At 34.1% G+C, this 20,035-nt stretch overlaps 1 protein-coding gene across 1 annotated transcript in view; it reads left to right on the top strand.

Annotated features, from left to right (window-relative positions):
- Window positions 1-20,035, top strand: part of LOC140054870 (serine-protein kinase ATM-like) — a 30,368-nt gene that overhangs the window by 9,287 nt on the left and 1,046 nt on the right. The window contains exons 15-59 of the mRNA XM_072099968.1: window positions 73-327; window positions 581-863; window positions 1,148-1,273; window positions 1,461-1,697; window positions 2,169-2,337; window positions 2,670-2,839; window positions 3,291-3,320; window positions 3,406-3,488; window positions 3,765-3,920; window positions 4,244-4,468; window positions 4,684-4,795; window positions 4,963-5,130; window positions 6,567-6,727; window positions 6,914-7,166; window positions 7,303-7,391; window positions 7,595-7,721; window positions 8,026-8,304; window positions 8,508-8,591; window positions 8,767-8,925; window positions 9,202-9,331; window positions 9,652-9,735; window positions 9,897-10,071; window positions 10,169-10,313; window positions 10,613-10,801; window positions 10,993-11,152; window positions 11,270-11,360; window positions 11,473-11,607; window positions 11,918-12,079; window positions 12,480-12,582; window positions 13,000-13,148; window positions 13,322-13,540; window positions 14,166-14,379; window positions 14,673-14,840; window positions 14,924-15,046; window positions 15,191-15,393; window positions 15,767-15,974; window positions 16,202-16,453; window positions 16,684-16,828; window positions 17,125-17,348; window positions 17,543-17,659; window positions 17,845-18,012; window positions 18,611-18,770; window positions 19,056-19,142; window positions 19,446-19,560; window positions 19,702-19,765. Of these exons, the coding sequence (XP_071956069.1) occupies window positions 73-327; window positions 581-863; window positions 1,148-1,273; window positions 1,461-1,697; window positions 2,169-2,337; window positions 2,670-2,839; window positions 3,291-3,320; window positions 3,406-3,488; window positions 3,765-3,920; window positions 4,244-4,468; window positions 4,684-4,795; window positions 4,963-5,130; window positions 6,567-6,727; window positions 6,914-7,166; window positions 7,303-7,391; window positions 7,595-7,721; window positions 8,026-8,304; window positions 8,508-8,591; window positions 8,767-8,925; window positions 9,202-9,331; window positions 9,652-9,735; window positions 9,897-10,071; window positions 10,169-10,313; window positions 10,613-10,801; window positions 10,993-11,152; window positions 11,270-11,360; window positions 11,473-11,607; window positions 11,918-12,079; window positions 12,480-12,582; window positions 13,000-13,148; window positions 13,322-13,540; window positions 14,166-14,379; window positions 14,673-14,840; window positions 14,924-15,046; window positions 15,191-15,393; window positions 15,767-15,974; window positions 16,202-16,453; window positions 16,684-16,828; window positions 17,125-17,348; window positions 17,543-17,659; window positions 17,845-18,012; window positions 18,611-18,770; window positions 19,056-19,142; window positions 19,446-19,560; window positions 19,702-19,765 (7,156 nt within the window). The remainder of the gene's footprint in view (window positions 1-72; window positions 328-580; window positions 864-1,147; window positions 1,274-1,460; window positions 1,698-2,168; window positions 2,338-2,669; window positions 2,840-3,290; window positions 3,321-3,405; window positions 3,489-3,764; window positions 3,921-4,243; window positions 4,469-4,683; window positions 4,796-4,962; window positions 5,131-6,566; window positions 6,728-6,913; window positions 7,167-7,302; window positions 7,392-7,594; window positions 7,722-8,025; window positions 8,305-8,507; window positions 8,592-8,766; window positions 8,926-9,201; window positions 9,332-9,651; window positions 9,736-9,896; window positions 10,072-10,168; window positions 10,314-10,612; window positions 10,802-10,992; window positions 11,153-11,269; window positions 11,361-11,472; window positions 11,608-11,917; window positions 12,080-12,479; window positions 12,583-12,999; window positions 13,149-13,321; window positions 13,541-14,165; window positions 14,380-14,672; window positions 14,841-14,923; window positions 15,047-15,190; window positions 15,394-15,766; window positions 15,975-16,201; window positions 16,454-16,683; window positions 16,829-17,124; window positions 17,349-17,542; window positions 17,660-17,844; window positions 18,013-18,610; window positions 18,771-19,055; window positions 19,143-19,445; window positions 19,561-19,701; window positions 19,766-20,035) is intronic.

Here is a 20,035-nt window from a genome sequence, read left to right as displayed (position 1 = left end):
CTTACTTTATTATCAGAGAGCTTTTGGTTTGTATTTATTGTATAATATTGTGTTGTGTTTTCACCACTGTAGTGTGTCTGTGAGGTGCTTAGCTATCTGCCTTCAGAAGACCACTATTCCAGAGAACTATCAGTCTCTTGGTCAGAGTTTCTCAGATTCACCATTCCCTCTGAGATGTCAGTTACTGCAGTGGCTCATTAGTGTGCAAGACTCTGATGATGATGGAAGCAGTGACCTCCTTCAGACGACTCTAACCAGGTTAATCCAATTTATTTTAATTTTTACACCATCCAACAGAGTCTATTTCATGAGATCCCTATCTGTATAGTCTATACAGGTACTGTAGGTATCTCACTCATAGACTACCAACACCACTGTTGGATTGTGTAATACTTGACATACCTATACAGGATTTGAAACCTATTTTTTATAAACCAATTCTCATATGAGACGTTGGTAGTGACATTGTATTTTCTTGGAATTTGAACTAAGGACCATGGAATTAAAAAAAAAATTACAATTATTTTTAACTTTTAAATTTTAAATAAAATAAACGAATACTTGTTTATTTTGGTTCCAGTGTGTCACCTGCTTTATTTGCTAAAGTGCTTGTGTCGTTAGTTGAACAGACGCCAACGATTGAAACAACCTCACATACCAAGCCAAGTAGAAACTACTTAGATGATGCAGCGCAGTCATACCTTACATCAGGCTTCATCTTAAAGAAGGAGAAGGAAACGAAAGAAGTTACTAGGCCTAGGGAAATGGATGGCACAAAGAGGATCTATGAGGAGGTATTGGAGATGATGATTGAGAGATTGGACGAGGCTACAAATCAAGTGATACATGCGGCAGTAGTACAGGTGAGACTTATAAAATACTTTATAGGGATTCAAAAAATGTCTAACATTGTGTCACCTAGTCACCAATGCTGATTGGTTGAAAATACACGCTTAAAATAAAATTTATAAACCTAACCTGATAATGGTACAGTCAAGATTTGAACCCAGAATTTGGAATTGGTAAGCAAACATTTCAAGGACCGGGCTACAATGTCGCCATGAAGTACAATTACTCTCTTTTTGTGTATTTTTTCTCTTGTAATTGCTTTTTTATACATTACATTTGTTATTGTAACTAAATACAGGATAAAGCGGTAGAGTATGTGTTGCTATTGGCTGTTGTCATCCAGAAGGTGCTAATGCAGTTGCTTAAAGGTCAAATGTTGACCTTCGATAAGTTATCAGATTGCAAACTATGCAAACAGTTTAAGGTAATTCGACATTAAATTCTGTAAATAAATAAACATAAATAATTAATGTTCATGTTTACTTATTCATAATAATGTTAAAGTTTTTAAAGATATTTCTAAAACATTGTGCAAAGAAGGCACATATTTTGTTAAATTAATTTGATGAGTAAAGTGTAAAGTATTGATCAATTTGTGTATTTTTTCATAGAAATTACTGCAAAATGCTTGGGAATGTTTGTTACGAATATGCAAAAAGAAAGATTTGCCAATTGATACACAGATTGAATTTGTGTTCAGCGTGTTATCAAGGTGGTCACCTTTATTTTCACTAGAAGAGGAGGAAACAGAAATGCCAACTGATGTAGTGAATGCTGTGACAGAGATAAGTCGAGATGCTGTACCTGCCGCCTTCATCAAACATTTATTTAAAATCACTAATAATGAGGTACTTGCAGTATAATCAGTAGATTCAAAAGCTGTCTCTGTCTACACATGGAGAATATTTCTCCATGGTCTACACTATCAAACTAGTTTGACAAATATGCTAGTGATATGGCCAAATATGGTACTGATATGATATCACTATGTCCATATATGTGCACATCACATTTTTTGTCACATAAAGTTTGATAATGTAGACAGAGCTTTAAAAAAGATTTTTGATAATATAGAGGGTACTTTCTTTTGTTGTAGGTTGTAGGCCCTCACATATTATATCGGAGTAGTAGAGCCCAATTTACCCAGCCACAAAATTTGATTAAAGCTCTGTCTACACTATCAAACTAGTTTGACAAACAAAGTATGATTGGCCCAAATATTGTAGTGATAAGCTTAAATATGGTAGTGATATGACATCATCATGCCCATATATGGACACATAAACAGAGCTTAATGGATAATATTTATTTGCATTTAGATTTTAAACCCACTGAAGCAAAGGAGTCCGTTGGGAGATGTTGAATATGACCCATTTGATGATGCGATGGACATAGACCTACCAGACTCTAGTGAAAGTTTTGATGATGGATTCGGCGACATTGAATCCGTAAAGAAAGTTCAAGTTGAGGACAGCATACAGGTCAAAGGTCATATACTTACTCTTATTTACACATAGTTTAATGCCTGTAGTTAACTTGTACATGTCCAAAAAAAATCAGATACTCTTGGACTGGACCAAATTGTCTGATTTTTCAGTAATTGGATTTTAATGCATTTTACAGAAAAGAAATGCTGTTTTTGGTGATTAGTAGAATTAGAAAAAGACTGAATAGTGAATTAAAAGAAACTTTGAAAGGAAATAATCCAGTTTAATATATATTGTATAATAATCTTGTATAATAATATCATCATAAAATCATAAGCTTTATTCAAAAATAAATTCTTTGCAATATTTATTTCCAACTTGTTGTATTTTCAGATCGTCCAAGTATTGTATCCAACCAAAGCCTACTGCCTCGACAGCAGCTATCCCTCAAGTGTTTACATCTACTGACCTCGTACAGTTGTCTGAGGTCATTCAATCCAGATGTCTTGTCAGGAACTTCTTCTAATGTGATGCAGAAACTACTAACACACCTGAATGATGAGGTTAGTATTGTAACTTATCTATGAAAACATTTTTTTTGTAAAAAAAAAAAAATTTATTATAAAATTTTGTATAAACAAATTAATGTTGCTGAATATAAATGAGGGACTACATTATTTTAAACAATGCTTTGTATAGATACCTAAAGTTATTAGATTTGAGTAAGCCATTCAGCCCCTGTCGTTGTGGACAGACAAATCGGCACCGTTTTAGTGGCAGCACTCTACACGAATGGTCCCTTAGGAAAATAAAGTTGTTGTATGTGTCAATTCAACCCAGTATGCTGCAAGTCGCAGGTTATTCCCTTATTTACATTTACCTTAAGATGACCATGATGACCTTAATCCATGACCTTAAGATGACCATGATGACCTTAAGCCATGACCATGATGACCTTAAGATGACCTTTAATTCATTTCCAAATATTAAATTTTATTTTCATTTTCATTACAGGATAAATCAACATCATTTGGTTTGCAATCTGTAAGTAAAGTTTGTTTTTTATTTTAAGAATTACCAATGAACATTTCTTCCTTTTTTTAAAACTTTAACAATGTTCATATTTCAGTGTTTTTGTATCATTGAAATCTATTCATCATCTTGCATACGTCTCAGTGGCTCAACGGCTGACATTTTGTTAAAAACACTAAGGTAAAGTAAACTTATACTTTTTGACTGCGGTGATATTTTTAGTTTTCTGAAAATTCTGGTATTATGAAAGTGTTTTTAATAATGGTAAAACAAAATTTGGAACCATTTTAACCCCAAGAAAATTCTGATATTGGGAAAGTTTCCAGTTTCGCAGAGAGTTTCTAATTGAGAGAGTTGACTGTAGTTTGATGTAAGTAATTTTTGTGTATAAACACTTCTCACAGATTAAATTATGATAGTAAATTTTTTTTTTTATTTCCAATTTTCATGTTGCAGAGAAATGGCATCAAAGCAGCGCAAAAACCATAAAGTATGTGCCAAGATCCTGAAGCAGATACAGCTTCTCTTGAGTCACCTAGCCAATGATGGAAACTCACCAGATGATATGGATGATGCCAAGACTCTAGCTGTAGAACTCTTGTGTATATTTAGGTAGTATGTTCAGTATTAGTATATATCTTCATTCATTCCTCATGGAGCAATTAACAAAAGATGGAGATGGATTACATCAGCTTACAATCAAAAGTACAAATTAAAACATCCAAATAAAATATAAAACTCTTAGAATTATAAAATGTCTTTTAAAAGGTAATATTAACAAGTTAAAATTTAAAAAAAAATAAAAAATGTATATATATATATTCTCATTCTAATATAGAATATGTTTTTTTTGCTACATTTGTAAAATGAATAATTACCTTAATTAACCTTAAAAGTAAAATTAATTAAAACATTTTTTAAATTTCCTTTCGCAGGAGAATCAATGAAAACAATATGTACACCCCTGCAGTCAGAATGGAAATTGCCAAATGTGTTAAAACACTGATTCAGTTGGATCCTGAAGGTAACTGGTCTGTATGGCAGAAATCGCTTGGCAACAACACTGACAACACTTACAAGTCCGTCATTGCTGATTTTCCAGAATTTCTCTTGGATTCTGACCACCAGATCCAAATGCTTCTTGCTGAGGGAGTGCGATAGTAAGTATAGTGTGGCGGGTTGTATGAGCTATCCCAGAATCATATGGGAATGCGATAGTATTTAGCTAGGTGGATTGTATGTAGAATCCTATGGCTGTATTCACTGAATCATTGAAACTGTGAACATGTAAAACCCTTAAATATTTATTAACCATTGTGTTATGATTTTTTTTAAATAATAATTTGACATTTGTCAATATTTCTTTGCTTTGTAGTTTGTTTCAGTTCCCAGGTGAGACTGCAACATGGCGTATGTTCTCAAAAGATATCCAGAATTCAGCTTTTGACTTAATCTATCAGAAGGCCCAAGAGGCCATGCCTAAACAGGTTTGTCATCGTTTTTTTCTTTGATAACTGTTAAACTCTGTAGACAGAGCTTTAATGTCTATGTGGTTATTTTGCTAGTCTACAGAAAACCAATCTCCAAACTTTCATATAAATAAAAATAAAATAAATAATGTTTTTTAAATATATTTTTGACTGACATTATCAAGGAGCCTGGTGCAAGAGATTCTAGTGATGAGTTTGTCAACAGAAGTTCAGCCTTGCTTCATACGTTGGCTACAATAGCAAAATCAAGTATTGTATGTCAGAAGAAATCGGTGTTTGCTCTTACACAGACCGTCAAACTGAACGGAATAACTACGTCTCATATCAGCAGGGTGAGTAAATAAAAAAACAATTTAGAATGTTAGTTAAGGGTAACTTAATTGTAGTTTATATAATGTTTACTCAAATTTGTCACTAATTATGTTTTTGATAAGGTATATAATTATTCAATTGGAAATTCCAATATTTTTTAACCAACCAATTATAATTCAAAACTCAATTCAATTACATTGTTTTGGTTTTCCAATTAGATTTAAAAACTAGATGATATTTTTCACTGTAATTATTAAAATTGTTTAGTTTCTTCCTCAAGTAGTAGTAAAATTTACCCTTTGATTATTTTTCTGTTGCTATTGATGTTGTCTTCTTTTTTTTGTTACGGTTTGATGATAGTACATTTTTTTAATTTAAAGCTCTGTCCGCACTATCAAACTTTATGTGACAAAAAATGTGATGTGCCTATATATGGACATGATGATGTCATATCACTACCATATTTAGGTATATTACATAGCCTATGTAAATACGCGAACGTGATTGGTTGAAACTGCATCACATGACTACCGCTGCGAGGATCGTAAATCGTATATATCCTCGAGAACGATGATATTGACTGTGTAATTTTCGCGTAATAATCGTGTCCCCTGTCATTAATCATATAAATTCTCGAGTACGATGATATTGACTGTGTAATTTTCGTGTGCAACACTCGAGTTTGCCGATAAATAAACAAAAGTCATCTACTCGATCTTGAACTCGGGTGGAATTGTCACTCCATCGCAAGACAACGTTTCATCCGCTGGGCCACGGAATTTGCTTGAAGAATTTAATCTTCTAAACTATTTAAGCTATGCATACATAGCGCCCTCATTTGTTATAAGTCCACCCTAAATGTGATGAAACACCGTTTATGATTGGTCAAAACTCACGGTAGTAACCTAGTAACTAGTACGCGCTGAACATCCGGTGATTCGGCTCCTCGAAGATCGAGAAGACGACGAATTGTTTATTCGGCCTACCTGATTATAATATTATTATTAATAGGCTTATTGATGGAAATTCTTCTGTTAATTTAAACGACCTAGGCCTAAGTGAATATTTTATTGCCAAGGAATCATTAATTAGTAATTATCTGTATATTATTCTTCGCAAGGTAAGGTGTCTAGGCAGGCTTGTTTTAAATACAATACAAATACTATAAGGAGGCCTAGCTAGCCTAGCTTCACCCAACCCAGCAGACTTGTTCTTGGCTATATAATATAACAGATATTGCCTTTTATATCGGTTAAATATAAGATTTGACATCCCCTCGGGAATGATATTAAGTTCTCGGGGAATATATATTTCCTCGAACTTAATATCATTCCCTCGGGGATGTCAAATCTTATATTTAACCTCTAAGCAGTCAATATCTGTATAATATCACACTTTTGTTGTCAAACTAGTTTGATATTGTAGACAGAGCTTAAAATATAATATTATATTGTAGGTGGTGCACAGTATATCATCCAGCCTCAGTTATCCATCATCATTAGCCTTTTTGCAGTCACACCTTGGTTTCTTGATAAGTCAGTGGCTGGATGTAGGCTATCACATATTTGAGTTTCCTTATCAACTTATTGACTGTAGGACCAAAGCAGAATTCTTCACGTATGTAACTGGGTTATAGTTTTATTATTACATTAATTATAAATAATAATAATAATATAACATTAATTTATACAGAAATGACAAGATAAATCTGTCAATTATACATAGGTTTATTTTAATTTTTAAATTTAAATAGCTCTCTAAATTAATTGTAAAATTCGCAATTTATTACTTTTTCATGTACAGAAAATACCATCGCACCATCATTCCATATTTGGTCATGTATCGTGACAATTTTGATCATGTTGACAAAATTGCCAAAGAGATAGGAATGACCACACAGCAACTTATACAAGAAGACTTCCCACAATGCATTGTGCATATCTTGCCGTTGTTTGCTCATGTGCAGGAGGACGAAGCAAATAACATGTCTCATGTTGAAAAAAAAGCACAGGCTACTGCTTCGTTTAAATTATTGGAAGAAATATTAGGAAAAAGGGTAAATGTTTTACTTATAGGCACAAGGATTGTCAAAAGTAGATATAGTATGTATAATGCAAATCGCTTTTGAACCATCAAATTTGATATTCTTAATTCTTGTATTTATTTTCATTGAACATTTATTTTTTATGAAGGAGATCGATCAACTTATCCAGAGTAACCTGGACACGATTGTAGTCGAGTTGTTGCTGATGCTTTATGACCCTGATCTGACCTCAAGCAGGTAAAACAAATGTTCATGTAAACTTTATTAAAGATCTCTTCTACTTACTAGAGGCAAGTGGAGTGTTAATGTAAAGTCATTATATGCATAAAGCCTACAAAAGCTGTCCCTATCTAATTTTAGAATGCAGAGCTTATCATTGTTTTACTAAACCAAGAAAATTAAGAATAACGTTTATAATAATGTTTTTTTCTTATTCCAAGTGGCTGTAGCCCAGAGCCTAATCCACCTTACCTTCTAGCCTATACGATCCAAGCTACTTTGGATTATTTAACAGCATGCCATGGAAATTCTCAGAAAACTCTTATTTCACTTCTGTCAAGATCACCTGTAAGTAGTAATTGAGGTCTCTTATTGTACCCGGTTAGATCAAGACACAACTTTGCGCTGATTACTATCTGCATTATGGGAGTATGTTTCCATACGTGTTTGATGCAAAAATTACCAGGGTAATAATGTTAGAGGTTTCACAACATTAGGCGCTATATAAATCCAGGATATTATTATTATTTTTAGGTTTTTTTTCTTTTTTTCTCTTTATACTATGCTTATTTATGTATGTTTATGATTGTGTCTGATGAATAGAAATAAAGAATTGTAACAATTTTAATAAACTCTTAATTTTAATAAACAGGATAGCATTCAAAACATTCTTCTCAACTTACAAGTAAAGCTGCAGCAAAGTCACTGCCACTATGAAAAGCAAAGACTACTGACGTGCTATCGTTTCTTTGTGACGCTCCTTCTGAAGGAACTTGATACTGGTCTTGGTGGCGCTTGGGCGTTTGTTCTTCATGATACCATCCACACTCTCCTGCAGATCATATCTGGTTGTCAGGATGACAGCTCTTGTCTTTTGGCAGTTTCTGTCATTCATCACATTTGCCAAGTTGCTCTTGGGTGCTACCATAAGGTGAGTATTGTGGAGTTTTTGATGACCTATGACCCCAAGGAACAATTATTAATTATTTATTGTGCACATGTTGGGACATCACTCAATTCCTTTACATAGTTTTGGTGGATTCTAGAACAATAGTAGAAAAACAAAACAATATGTATTAGAACAAATTGACAGTGATAGAGAAAGTACTTAATCTAAAATGTTTATTTTTTCAGGAGCTTGGCAAACTTGCAGTTTCTATTGTAAGAGTGCTTGTTCCACTAGCAAAACAAGACAGAAACTTAAACCTTAGCAATCAAGTATGTAAATTTACAACCTTCTAATTAGTATTCTTAAGTTAAGTTCTTCGTAACTGAATCTTTCATCACCTTCTTTGAGTATAGCTACACATGACTCTTTTAAGCTTACAACTTTGAAAGATTCACAGTGAAATTTCTAATTTCAAATTCTCTTATATGAATATCTACATTCTAGGCTGTGTTAGTAGTAAACCTACTAGTGGTTGAGGGCAGCAAAAAGATATCAGATAGTTTACAGTACGTTGACCCCTTACCAGATGTACCCTGCCTGAACGCTGCTAGGAGGTCATTAGATGTTGCCAAGTATATGGGTTCAAAGTTCAACCTTCTTGAGGTATGCTCAATTGTACACTTGTGTTTCATACTCAACATGTGCTATAGATTAAGAACTGTAGAGAGAACTACAGTAGTTTAGTAGGTAAATTACTGATGCAATGATGATGTTCCACCAGCAAATCTTTCAAATTCTCTGCTTCGGTTGCTTTGCTTAATTCCTTGAGGCAATTCCTCCAGTTTTTCCTATCAGTTGTTATTTCTTTTGATGCTGGTACATAATACATTTTTTTGCTTGTAAAAATTGATGTAAAAGTAAAATATTTGTTCGTTTCAGGAAATAAATCATTTTCTTGTTTGTGACGGCCAAAACAACAACGTGCCCTCTCTTGAATGTCTTCAGCTTTTGCATCAAAAACTATCGAAGTGTCGAGATGAAATGAAACTACTTTTAACAGATAATTTAGGTAATAAATAAAAATATCAATGCTGGTGATATGGTAACTGAAATAAAAGAGAAGATTGGCTAGTACATTACTTTGGCCTTTGATCTAAAGCTCTATCTACACTATCTCAAACTTTATGTGACAAAAAAATGTGATGTGCCCATATAGGGACATAATGATGTCATATCACTACCATATTTGGGAATATCACTACTATATTTGGACACATCACACTTGTTTTGTCAAACTAGTTTGATAATGTAGACAGAGCTTAAGGTTAACAATGATTATATTGGTCATAATTCAACCACTTTTAATAAAAATTTGTTTTCCTTTTTCAGAGAGCATTGGAAATCTGATTGCAAGTTTAGTGAGTGTATGTAGACGATCTGGTAACCAAGACAATGCTATCAAACAACAGGCTGGTACGTTTTTACATCAATGAATATGAAATGTGATGGGGATTGAAACAATAACATATATTAACTATTAACAATCATTAACAACTCCCCAAAAAATCGTTATTAACACCCCAAAACAATGTTTTCACCTTCCCTTCTGTATTGTGTGTAATTTGTTTCTCCAGCATGTTGTTTAGGAGAGATAGGCCCAGTTGACCTTAGCACCGTGTCACTGAAATCCCACCAATCAGAAGAGAATAAGAGTTACGCAACCGCTGTTGAAGTTTATGTGGATGAACCACACATGGTTCGTAAATGTACAATAATCCACTTGCTAAAGTCTTACCTCACTGATGCATGGTAAGTCTACTTTCATCTGATTTAAAAAAAATTATCTGGATGAAGATTGCTGTTCTTCTAATAAAAAGTACTTTTAAATCAATTAATTACTTTTTAGTGTTGAGACAAAACAAGCTGCTGTTGAATGTTTAAAGTGTCTCCTAGCAACCCCATCTGGAATTGCCTTCAGAGATGACTACGTAGACAGGAACATTGATCAACTCTTTGTATACTTGCATCCATTCAGACCTAACAAGAAAAGGGTATTTAATTAAAACATTGTTGAATTTTAAAAGTGCTTTTGTGAGACTAAAACCACTTGGTTGGATGCAGGGTCAATGGGCTCAGTGGGGGTAATAGTTTGGTGGAGCTTAAGAGGTATTTCAAACATTATTGAAGTACTCAAATGAAGTCTGATTATCAACCAATCAGAAACAAATGTTCTGCTCAGCATGTTAAACATCCACTGAAGCATGTCAAATGTTCAGTGATGCATGGTAAATGTCTTCTCATTATTTCCTTCTAGATAGTATTGTAAGTAGTATTTTATATGTCTTTACAGAAAACTAAACTCTCTCAACAAGCTAAAAATGATCAAGATTTTAAAGACACCTTGAATTATGCGTCACTATGGCAACCCGAGTCAACCAGTCATGAGGATTGGATTCGTCAGTTATCATGTGCGTTAATTGACAGTGGCGCTATCCAGGATGAATTTCTACAGCTTGTTAAGCCGGTCTGTAAAGTTAAGGTTTGTAAAGATTTTTTAACTTGTTTTTTTTTAAAGTTAATTTGTGAAAAACAGGTTCCTTCCAATATCACCGTTTAATGTCCTATATGTTATACCATGGAGAAATAAATATTTCTCCATGGTTATACTGTTAAATTGATATCTGTAGAAGTTAATTTATTCAGCTGATTTTTCTGATAATTTGTATACAGGTAGAGTTTGCTGAGCAGGTGTTAGGTTACCTCATACATGACATACTGACCTCTGAGAATGATGTCTATCGTCAGATATTGTCCAATCACATTCAAAGCTTCTTCGCAAGACATTGCGGTGATAACAGTAGTGATAGAGCCCCTACACCTATGTCTATTGGTAAGTTTTTTTTAGAAATTTCTTTGTCTATTTCGTGCATAGCTTACCTGGATAAACCGACAATAGCCCTTTCTCCTCGAAGAGCAAGATATGATATATGTCTTTGTATTTTTCTAGACATGTTTAGCCAACCAAAGAGTAAACACTCAACATCAGTGATGTTACAAGTTGTTCATTACTTACGAACTCAGAAGAGACCTAGCACTAGGTAAGTGTTTACCCAACCACATTCAAAACAGAACTAGCTACTAGTACAGTGAAAATTTACTAACAAATTAAACAGTGTTTATCTTTATGATTTTTGTGTTTTTTTTTGGTAGGAACGCAATAAACACAGCATGGGACAATAACTTTTGGCTAGATCTGGATTATCTAGTGGTTGCTATGGCAGCTAAAACATGCTCCGCCCATTTCACCTGTATGTTATACACAGAGATATGGTGTGATCAACAAAAGTGAGTTGCATTATGGGTAATATATAATTAGCAATCAAAACAATATCAACCAATGGGAGAATAAGTGTAAAGCTTTGTCTACACTATCAAACTTATTACGTGATAAAAAAAAGTGCATATATAGAGATGGTGATGTCATATCATATTAGACTATATCACTACCATACTTGAGCACATCACACTTCTTTTGTAAAACTAGTTTTAATAGTGTACATAAAACTTTAGAATAAATAGATTCAGCACTCAAATGATATAGTGCAAAATTCATCAAACAAGGTTTTATTTTTTCTTTTCTTTTATAACTTTGAAGGAATGGGTCAGGTCAGACATCAGGCATTGAGGTATTGTCCAGTTTAAGTGGTGACCATGGAATCAACGTCCAACAGCTTCTACTTGATTCGTACCGCAATATTGGTGAACCAGACGGTATCTATGGTTATGGTGCAGGTCGCTTAACCGATACCAGTGCCAGGTATTTAAACATTCAACCATAACAATATGAACATTTAAATCAGAAATTCACCATCTGGAGGATGTTTTACCAATTTGGTTGTCTGTGTGCACCTGGTTGTGGAATCCATTTTATAGCTTGTATGCAGTGTGTATTTGGTGGTCTCTACTCCTACTGTGACGACTAAAGCTCTGTCCACACTATCAAATTTTATGTAATGTGCCCATATATAGACATGATGATGTCATATCACTACCATATTTAAGCATATCTACCATATTTGGGCACATCACACTTTTTTGTCAAACTACTTTGATAGTGTAGACAGAGCTTAAGATAGGATCTTTGAGGTCAATCATAATTACCTTTCCACCATGCCTAAGATAAGTGCATCTACAGACAGTATTGTTTTGTTTACTAGAATCCACACATATGAGCATGAAGGGAAATGGATGAAGTCATTGTCTGCTTATGATTGTCACCTGCAACAGGATCCAACTGCACCTGTGTCAGGCATCTTACAGGTGAGGTAGAGTGTTGCTTGGAGGGGAAGCCTTCGATTTGTGACGACCGATGACCTCACTAGGTCAGGTCAATGTATGTGTCGTCAGTCGTCGCCTGCACCTAGAAACCATTCCAATATCCATGTATACACAAAATAAATTAACATGACATAGTTTAGTTAGTCGCAAATTGAATGCTTCCTAATGGCATTAAGTTATTGAAGCTTTTGTCTCGTTTAGAAATGCATAGAAGTGTATAGCTTTAAGTTGATTTGATGAAAGGCTGTAATTTTAAGGCTTAATTTTGAAAATACTCATTACTAGAAATTGAAAATTACAAGTGAATGCTGCGAGCAGATTTGTGGAATACAAGAATTTCAAGAAAAATACAGAGTTTCTAGACACTTTGTTCATCTTTGACCTTTTGCATTTTCATAGGGTTTGAAAAATGTTGGTTTAAACCATGTGATGGATACATATCTTAAGCATTGTTGTGAGACAAGTGAAAGGTCAGAAGAGGTCAGTGAGGCTCAATATGAATCTGCATGGAGACTAGGACAATGGGACTTGCAGATTTGCAATACCAGGTGAGTTTATGCTAATTCTATTGACATAAATCATATTGTCTGATTCAATCATAGTAGTGGACTTTTTGGGATGTGCTTGTAACAATGGTAAAAATAAAAGATTGAAAAGATAAATTAGTTTATACTATAGGTCCATGATCAAACTTGTAATTTTGTTTGTGTAAATGTCAAAGTTCACAGGCAAATATTGGATTCCATGAAGGCATCTACAAAGCTCTAACTGCCATGAAGAACAAAGATGACCGTGCTTTCAAAGTTAACATCGATAAGGCTAAAGGTCAAGTAATCGATGACCTCTGTCATGTCAGCTTGGAGAGCAACCAGAATGTGTATCCGTTGCTGTGTCAAGTACAGATGTTAATGGAGGTTCAGCATAGTATGCTGTGTATTCAGTAAGTAGTCAATTAGTAAACAATGTAATAGACATTATATAAAGCAAGAACCATGGTACAGTCAACTCTCCCACTACCGGACACCCTTGGGCTGGCCTAATATGTCTAGTTATTAAAAAAAATTCTGGTATTCTGAATATGTTTTTTGGAACCTTTTAGACTTTAAAGTCTTATTTTGGGAGAGTGGACTGTATAGCCATTAACAAATTTTAGCCATAGATGTGTTACAGTCCCCTCTCTTATGAAGAATCACTGTTTGATCTGTGATAACATTGGAGTCCGCACTTTAGCCAATCGATAGTTCATTGGTTTTAGCCATACCTTTAGGTCTGTCTACACTATCAAATTTTATGTGACAAAAAAAATGTGATGTGGTCATATATGGACATGATGATGTCATATCACTACCATATTTGGGAATATCACCACCATATTTGGGCAAATTTTGTCAAACTAGTTTGATAGCGTAGACAGAGCTTTAGATATAGATTTTTAGCTCATCTGGAAGAAATATTGCTTCAATTTCAACAAGCAATTTGAACACTTATTCCCAACTTGGCTTAAATGCTAAAAGACATACAGTACTTGACACAAGAGTATATTATTGCGGTATTATTTATTACAGAAACGCTAGTTCAGACGCAATCACTGAATCCTGGAAAGAAGCAAACACAACTCAAGATTTGGAGTTTGAATTTGTTGAACCCATTCTCGCCATTAGGTCATCCATCTTGGATATAGCTTCTGATTTGACCCCTAGGTCAACAACTATACAGGATGTGATGTCAGAACATCTATGGAGCCAATCAAAGCTGGCCAGGAAAGCTGAACGATACCATGTAAGATACAAATATTAATTTTTTTTTCATACAGTGAGTAACTTGCCAATTACAGGATGGATAAACTATTTAATAATTTATTGTGCTTATAAACTAAGTTTAATTTTAGGCTTAGGGAGAGGAGTTGAAAGAGTTGTGCACTAGGTCAGGATTGAACCCTGGACCTTGGGATTGGAAGGCAAGCATGTTAACCACCAAGCTAAACCTCCACTACTACAGTTACAAATATCGATATTTGTCTTTATATCAAGCTACCATTACAATATAATTGAATATATTTCGTTTCATTTTAGATTGCTGAGCGAGCCATAATGCAGCTATCGAAGCTGAATGGGTTACGTGACGTAGGTGATACCAGGAAGTGGGTTTGGCAACTTGAAATGGCGAAGATGTTTTGGGGACGAGGGGAATGCGACACAGCTAAGCACTTACTTCGGAACTTTATTTGTCAGGTTGCAAAGGTAATACATTAATTTCATGTTCTGCAGAATCAATAATTGACTGTTGTGTCTTTTGTAATTTTTATTCTATTTGATTTTAACAGACGCCAAAACAAACTGAAGTATTTCGGTTAATCTACCCACAATCCCTTGGTATTTATGGTCAATGGTTGGCAGATACACACACAGCAAGTCCCAATACTATCATGGATGACTATTTAGAAAAGGTAATGCAAATTAAACTTATTTAAACGTATATTGTCTCCCTAAAAAAAGTTTTTTTCACAATTTTTGTTGAATATGCCGTTTCAATATCACATAATATCTATAAAAAATAATTTTTAACTGGAAAATGTAATTTTGTTTGACAGGCTGTGAACATCTATGACGTCACTAACAACACCAGTGGGCCTGCTATTCAAGCCTACCTGTCCCTGGCCCGCTTTGCTGACACTCATTACCAAAACATTAGCACCTACATGAAGTCTAAAGTGTTTGAGGATAAGAAAGCATTGTTGTCAAAGTGCCGGGCTGATCTGGAATGTCTTGAGGCTATGGGTCATCAGCCTACCAAGTTAGTATCCTAAAAAAAAACCCTTTTTTTTTAATATGCCATTTTAATGTCCCATAATATTTATTCGCTTTGACCAAAAACTGGATAAAAAAAAAATTTATTACCTGAAAAAATGTAATTTAATGCAAAAAATACTGCCTGAAATGGTTTTGGTGAAAATTGTGAATATTGTGAAATAATTTGTTTTTTTTTTTACAGAAATGAATAACTTTATTAAAACTGCAAAATGACCTCTTTAAAGTCTGATTTTATTAATCTTCATTGTTCATGTTTTTGGGGACAATACATCTTTAACCAAAGAAACTAACAAGATTAATCTGCCAATATGTACATCCTTGTACAGTAAACTTTTAAACTTTATTTTCCATCCAAGGTATCAACGGACATTGGAGAAGCAGAAAGAAATAGATGAGACAGAGGTAGCAGCGATGGAAGATGACAAATCAAATTATCTTCACAAAGCCGTTAATTGGTATCTGACGTGTTTGATGTCATCAGATGAAAACGACATCCGGACGTTCCGTGTTTGTTCACTTTGGTTTGACAATGCCAACGACCCAGATGTCAATCACGCAATTGAAGTAAGTTTTGTATTACTGTAAAATGATTGATTATAAATGATTTAATGGGAAGATTTGACTACAAAATGTTAACAATTAATGAAAAATATTTTTCTTATTTGTGTATGAAAAAAAAAAAAAATAAATAAATTTTCGATACTTGACATAGATACATTTTATTTTGTTAATGCTATAGGTTATCTAAGATTACTACTTAAATTGCTTGTTTCAAATTGTTTTGATTACAGACTGCCCTCACAAAGCTTGAAAGTCGCAAATTCCTTCCGTTGATGTACCAGCTAGCTGCTCGTATGACGACCAAAGTTAACGGCAAGGTCAAGTTTCATCAGGTTCTACTTGACGTTATTCGCAAGACGGTAGTTGATCATCCACATCATACATTACCAGTCATCCTGGCACTTGCAAATGCAAATAGGGACACTCAACTGTCCAATAAGAGATCTGCAAGCCGTAAAGGAGATGCTGGACAAAATGTTGAGGTTTGTTTTATAATTTTCTTGCCACTTGTAAATGCAAATGAGGACACCCAACTGTCCAATAAGCGGTCTTCAATCTATAGAAGACAAAATGTTGAGGTTTTTTATCATTTTTTCTGCCACTTGTAAATGCAAATGAGGTCACCCAACTGTCCAATAAGGGACCTGATTGATGACCTGATTGATTGAGTTATTGGTTAATTAATTTCTTGATTAATTATTTGTTTTGTTAGGAGAGAATGGTAGCAGCTCAGAATCTTCTAGAGGATCTGAAATCCTCATCAGATTGCTGTGTAGTTATCAAGAGTCTAAACACACTGTCATTGTCATATATCAAACTGGCCTACCACGATGTAATGATGTATAAAAGAGAAACAAGTAAGTAGGCAACACTTCCTTAACCTGACACCGTCTCAAATCTGGTTTTAAAATAAAATAGTAGGAATTCTAGTTTTGAGTATCAGTTTTTTTTTCTTTCAATCCATTATTAATATTTTTCTTTTTACAAAATCATATGAATATCTAACATCTATATATCAATATAAATTTAACATGACCAGGACATCTTTTTTGAACAAGAATTTTAAGCATTAAAGAACAGAACAAATATCATTTTGTTTACACTACAAAACACACCTTTACTAATCAATAAGTTCTGAATATTTCCTTCATAGAACCCATCAAAATTCCATCCAATCAGCCACTCGTACAGATTAAGGATCTTGAGCATGTTGCCGTGCCAACACTAGATTTACCAGTGGATCCATCTTGTAACTATGACGATATAGTTTATGTCAAAGATTTTAAACCAACCTTCAAGCTGGCTGGTGGCGTGAACCTTCCCAAAATCCTTACCTGTGTCGGGTCAAATGGACGTGAATATACCCAACTTGTAAAGGTCAGATATTTTTGGTTATAATTAATATTTTATTATTATTGGTTAATTCGTTATTCATATGTAAGTAAATGGGCCAGGATATTGAATCGGTAACTCTCCTCTAGCTTTCAAAAGACAAACGGAACCCCTTGTAAAAAATAAGGGATAATAGAAACAATCGGCTGTTACAGAAATGTGAGATTTATTACTTTTAGGGTCGGGATGATTTGCGTCAAGATGCGGTTATGCAACAAGTCTTTGGATTGGTCAATTCACTGTTGCTGAAGAATCCAGAAACAAGGAAACGAAAATTGCATGTTAGAACGTACAAGGTGAGGCTGGTATAAGTTTATCTTTTGATTAGTTTCAATTTATTAAATTGTTTACTTGTGAGTTTGGTTCCCATTTTGATGCAACGTATTATAAGTAACTTGCGTTGCGCCTATTTAAGAACCAAAATTAACTTTTTTTAAACCACAATTCTTACAATACGAATATTATTGTTCAATTTGTTTAGGTTATTCCATTATCTCAGAGGAGTGGTTTGTTGGAGTGGTGTGCGGGAACCATGCCGTTAGGCCTGTATCTAACAGGAAACACAAAACCATTGACTGGTGCCCACAAACGATATCGGCCAACTGACTTAACAACATTGGAGTGTCGCAAGAAAATGAGCGTATGTAATGTTAGTTTTGAAATATACATTATTTGAATTAAGAAATAACATGGATTTGTTCAACTGCATTTTTGAATAATGAATAAAAAAATGAAAAATTATACTATATAGACAAGAAAACAGAAATATGTTTCTATGAAATTGTTGAAAATTCTGCAATTGTGTTTGTTTTTGTGTCAATCTATAAAGAATCATTGGCTTTTGTGAGGTTTATTTTGTACAACCTAATCAAGATGTGGTTTGATTTTCAAGACAGACTTTTAGGGAATATACAGTATGTTGTGTCTAGTCTCTATTCCAAAAACATAAAGTCTTTTGACAAAAAAGGAGTGATATGCCCAAATATTGTAGTGCTATGCCCAAATATTGTAGTGCTATGCCCAAATATGGTAGTGATATGACATCATCATGCCCATAATGTATGGGCACATCGCATTTTTTGTTACATAAAGTTTGATAGTGTAGACAGAGCTTAAGAGAGCAGATAGTAGTACCTGTAGAAGTGGTGCTACTTTAACTATATTAAACCATAGAGGTGTGATGCTATATTGCATTAATGTTCTACATTATTAAGAAAGAAAAAAAAGCAAATTATTTTGTCTTTCAGAATGCCCATGATAAAGCACAGAAGTACACAACCTTTCTGCAAGTCATGAAGAACTTCAGGCCTGTATTCAGGTACTTTTTTATGGAGAACTTTGTTGACCCAACCTGTTGGTTTGAAAGACGTCTTGCGTATACTAGAAGTGTGGCTACTTCATCCATAGGTAAAATACTTGAATGCATTTGTGAAAATAGAAAATGAATTCTGTCACGATAGTTAATACTGTATAAATAGTTGTGTTCTATTTTAAAATTGGCAAAGGCAAATTAATATATGGTTACAGTGGCTCAATAGAGATGATAATTAACTAAATTGGAAATATACCAAGCTTTTGGAAACACTATTCCTGTTTTTGAGGTGAGGTCCAATGGATGCATTTTAAAAAGTAGATAGAGAAGTGATATAATTGTTCTATTATAAATGTTTTGTTTTCTTTTTGCCATCTTAGTTGGTTACATTGTTGGCCTTGGTGATCGACACGTCCAGAACATATTGATAGACTGTAACACAGCTGAACTAATTCACATTGACTTGGGTAAGTAGATTTGGTATTGTTATAAATTATCTTCATCATCATTCCCATCCTCTTTGTAATCATCATCATCATGGTACGCAATCATTTCCTTGAAACCTCTTTTCTTCTTAGTAATTCTTCTCATCATCATCTTCATTATTGTCATTCACATTGTCACGAAGATTCATCCCTTTGTATACATCTGTATTTTTATCTTATTTCTCTTTTTCAAGTGTTGTTTTCCTAGCTTAATAATGAGGATGAGTTTATAGGAAGGTGATTAACTTAACTCATTAATTAACAATTATTAATTATTTCATGTAGGTGTTGCTTTTGAGCAAGGCAAGATTCTGATGACACCAGAAACTGTTCCATTCAGACTGACAAGAGATATAGAAGATGGAATGGGTGTTGCTGGCGTGGAAGGAGTCTTTAGAAGGTAAAATACTCATTGATACAGTCAACTCTCTCAATACTAGACTTCATTAGGTGTTTGTTTTAAACACAAAGTCAATTGTGTCTCCATAGTGATTGTTGTACAAACATTACACAAATATGTATATATTTTTTTTAATTTCAGATGTTGTGAAAAAACTATGGAAGTGATGCACAACTCATGTGAAGCTCTTCTCACTATTCTTGAGGTCAGAGTTTAAAACTTGTAATGTTTACGGCTAAAGGGTCTTTCACACCTGTTTCGGTCCGGAGGTGGAAAATGCAACTGAACGTCAATGTTTTGTTTTGACGTGGCTACGCGTATATCGATTGGCGCATAGCCGCATGGAGAGTCATGAAAACGAAACATTGATGTTCGATTCGCCGGACCGAACCCGTGTCGGAACAGATGTGAAAGACCCTTTAAGGTTTCTAGGATGGAATCTCTATCTTTACTATTTGCATGCATTAGATTATCT

Source organism: Antedon mediterranea, chromosome 7, assembly GCF_964355755.1.
Source record: "Antedon mediterranea chromosome 7, ecAntMedi1.1, whole genome shotgun sequence".
In the NCBI taxonomy this organism is placed as follows: Eukaryota; Metazoa; Echinodermata; class Crinoidea; order Comatulida; family Antedonidae; genus Antedon; species Antedon mediterranea.
This window is presented reverse-complemented; position numbering and strand designations above follow the sequence as displayed.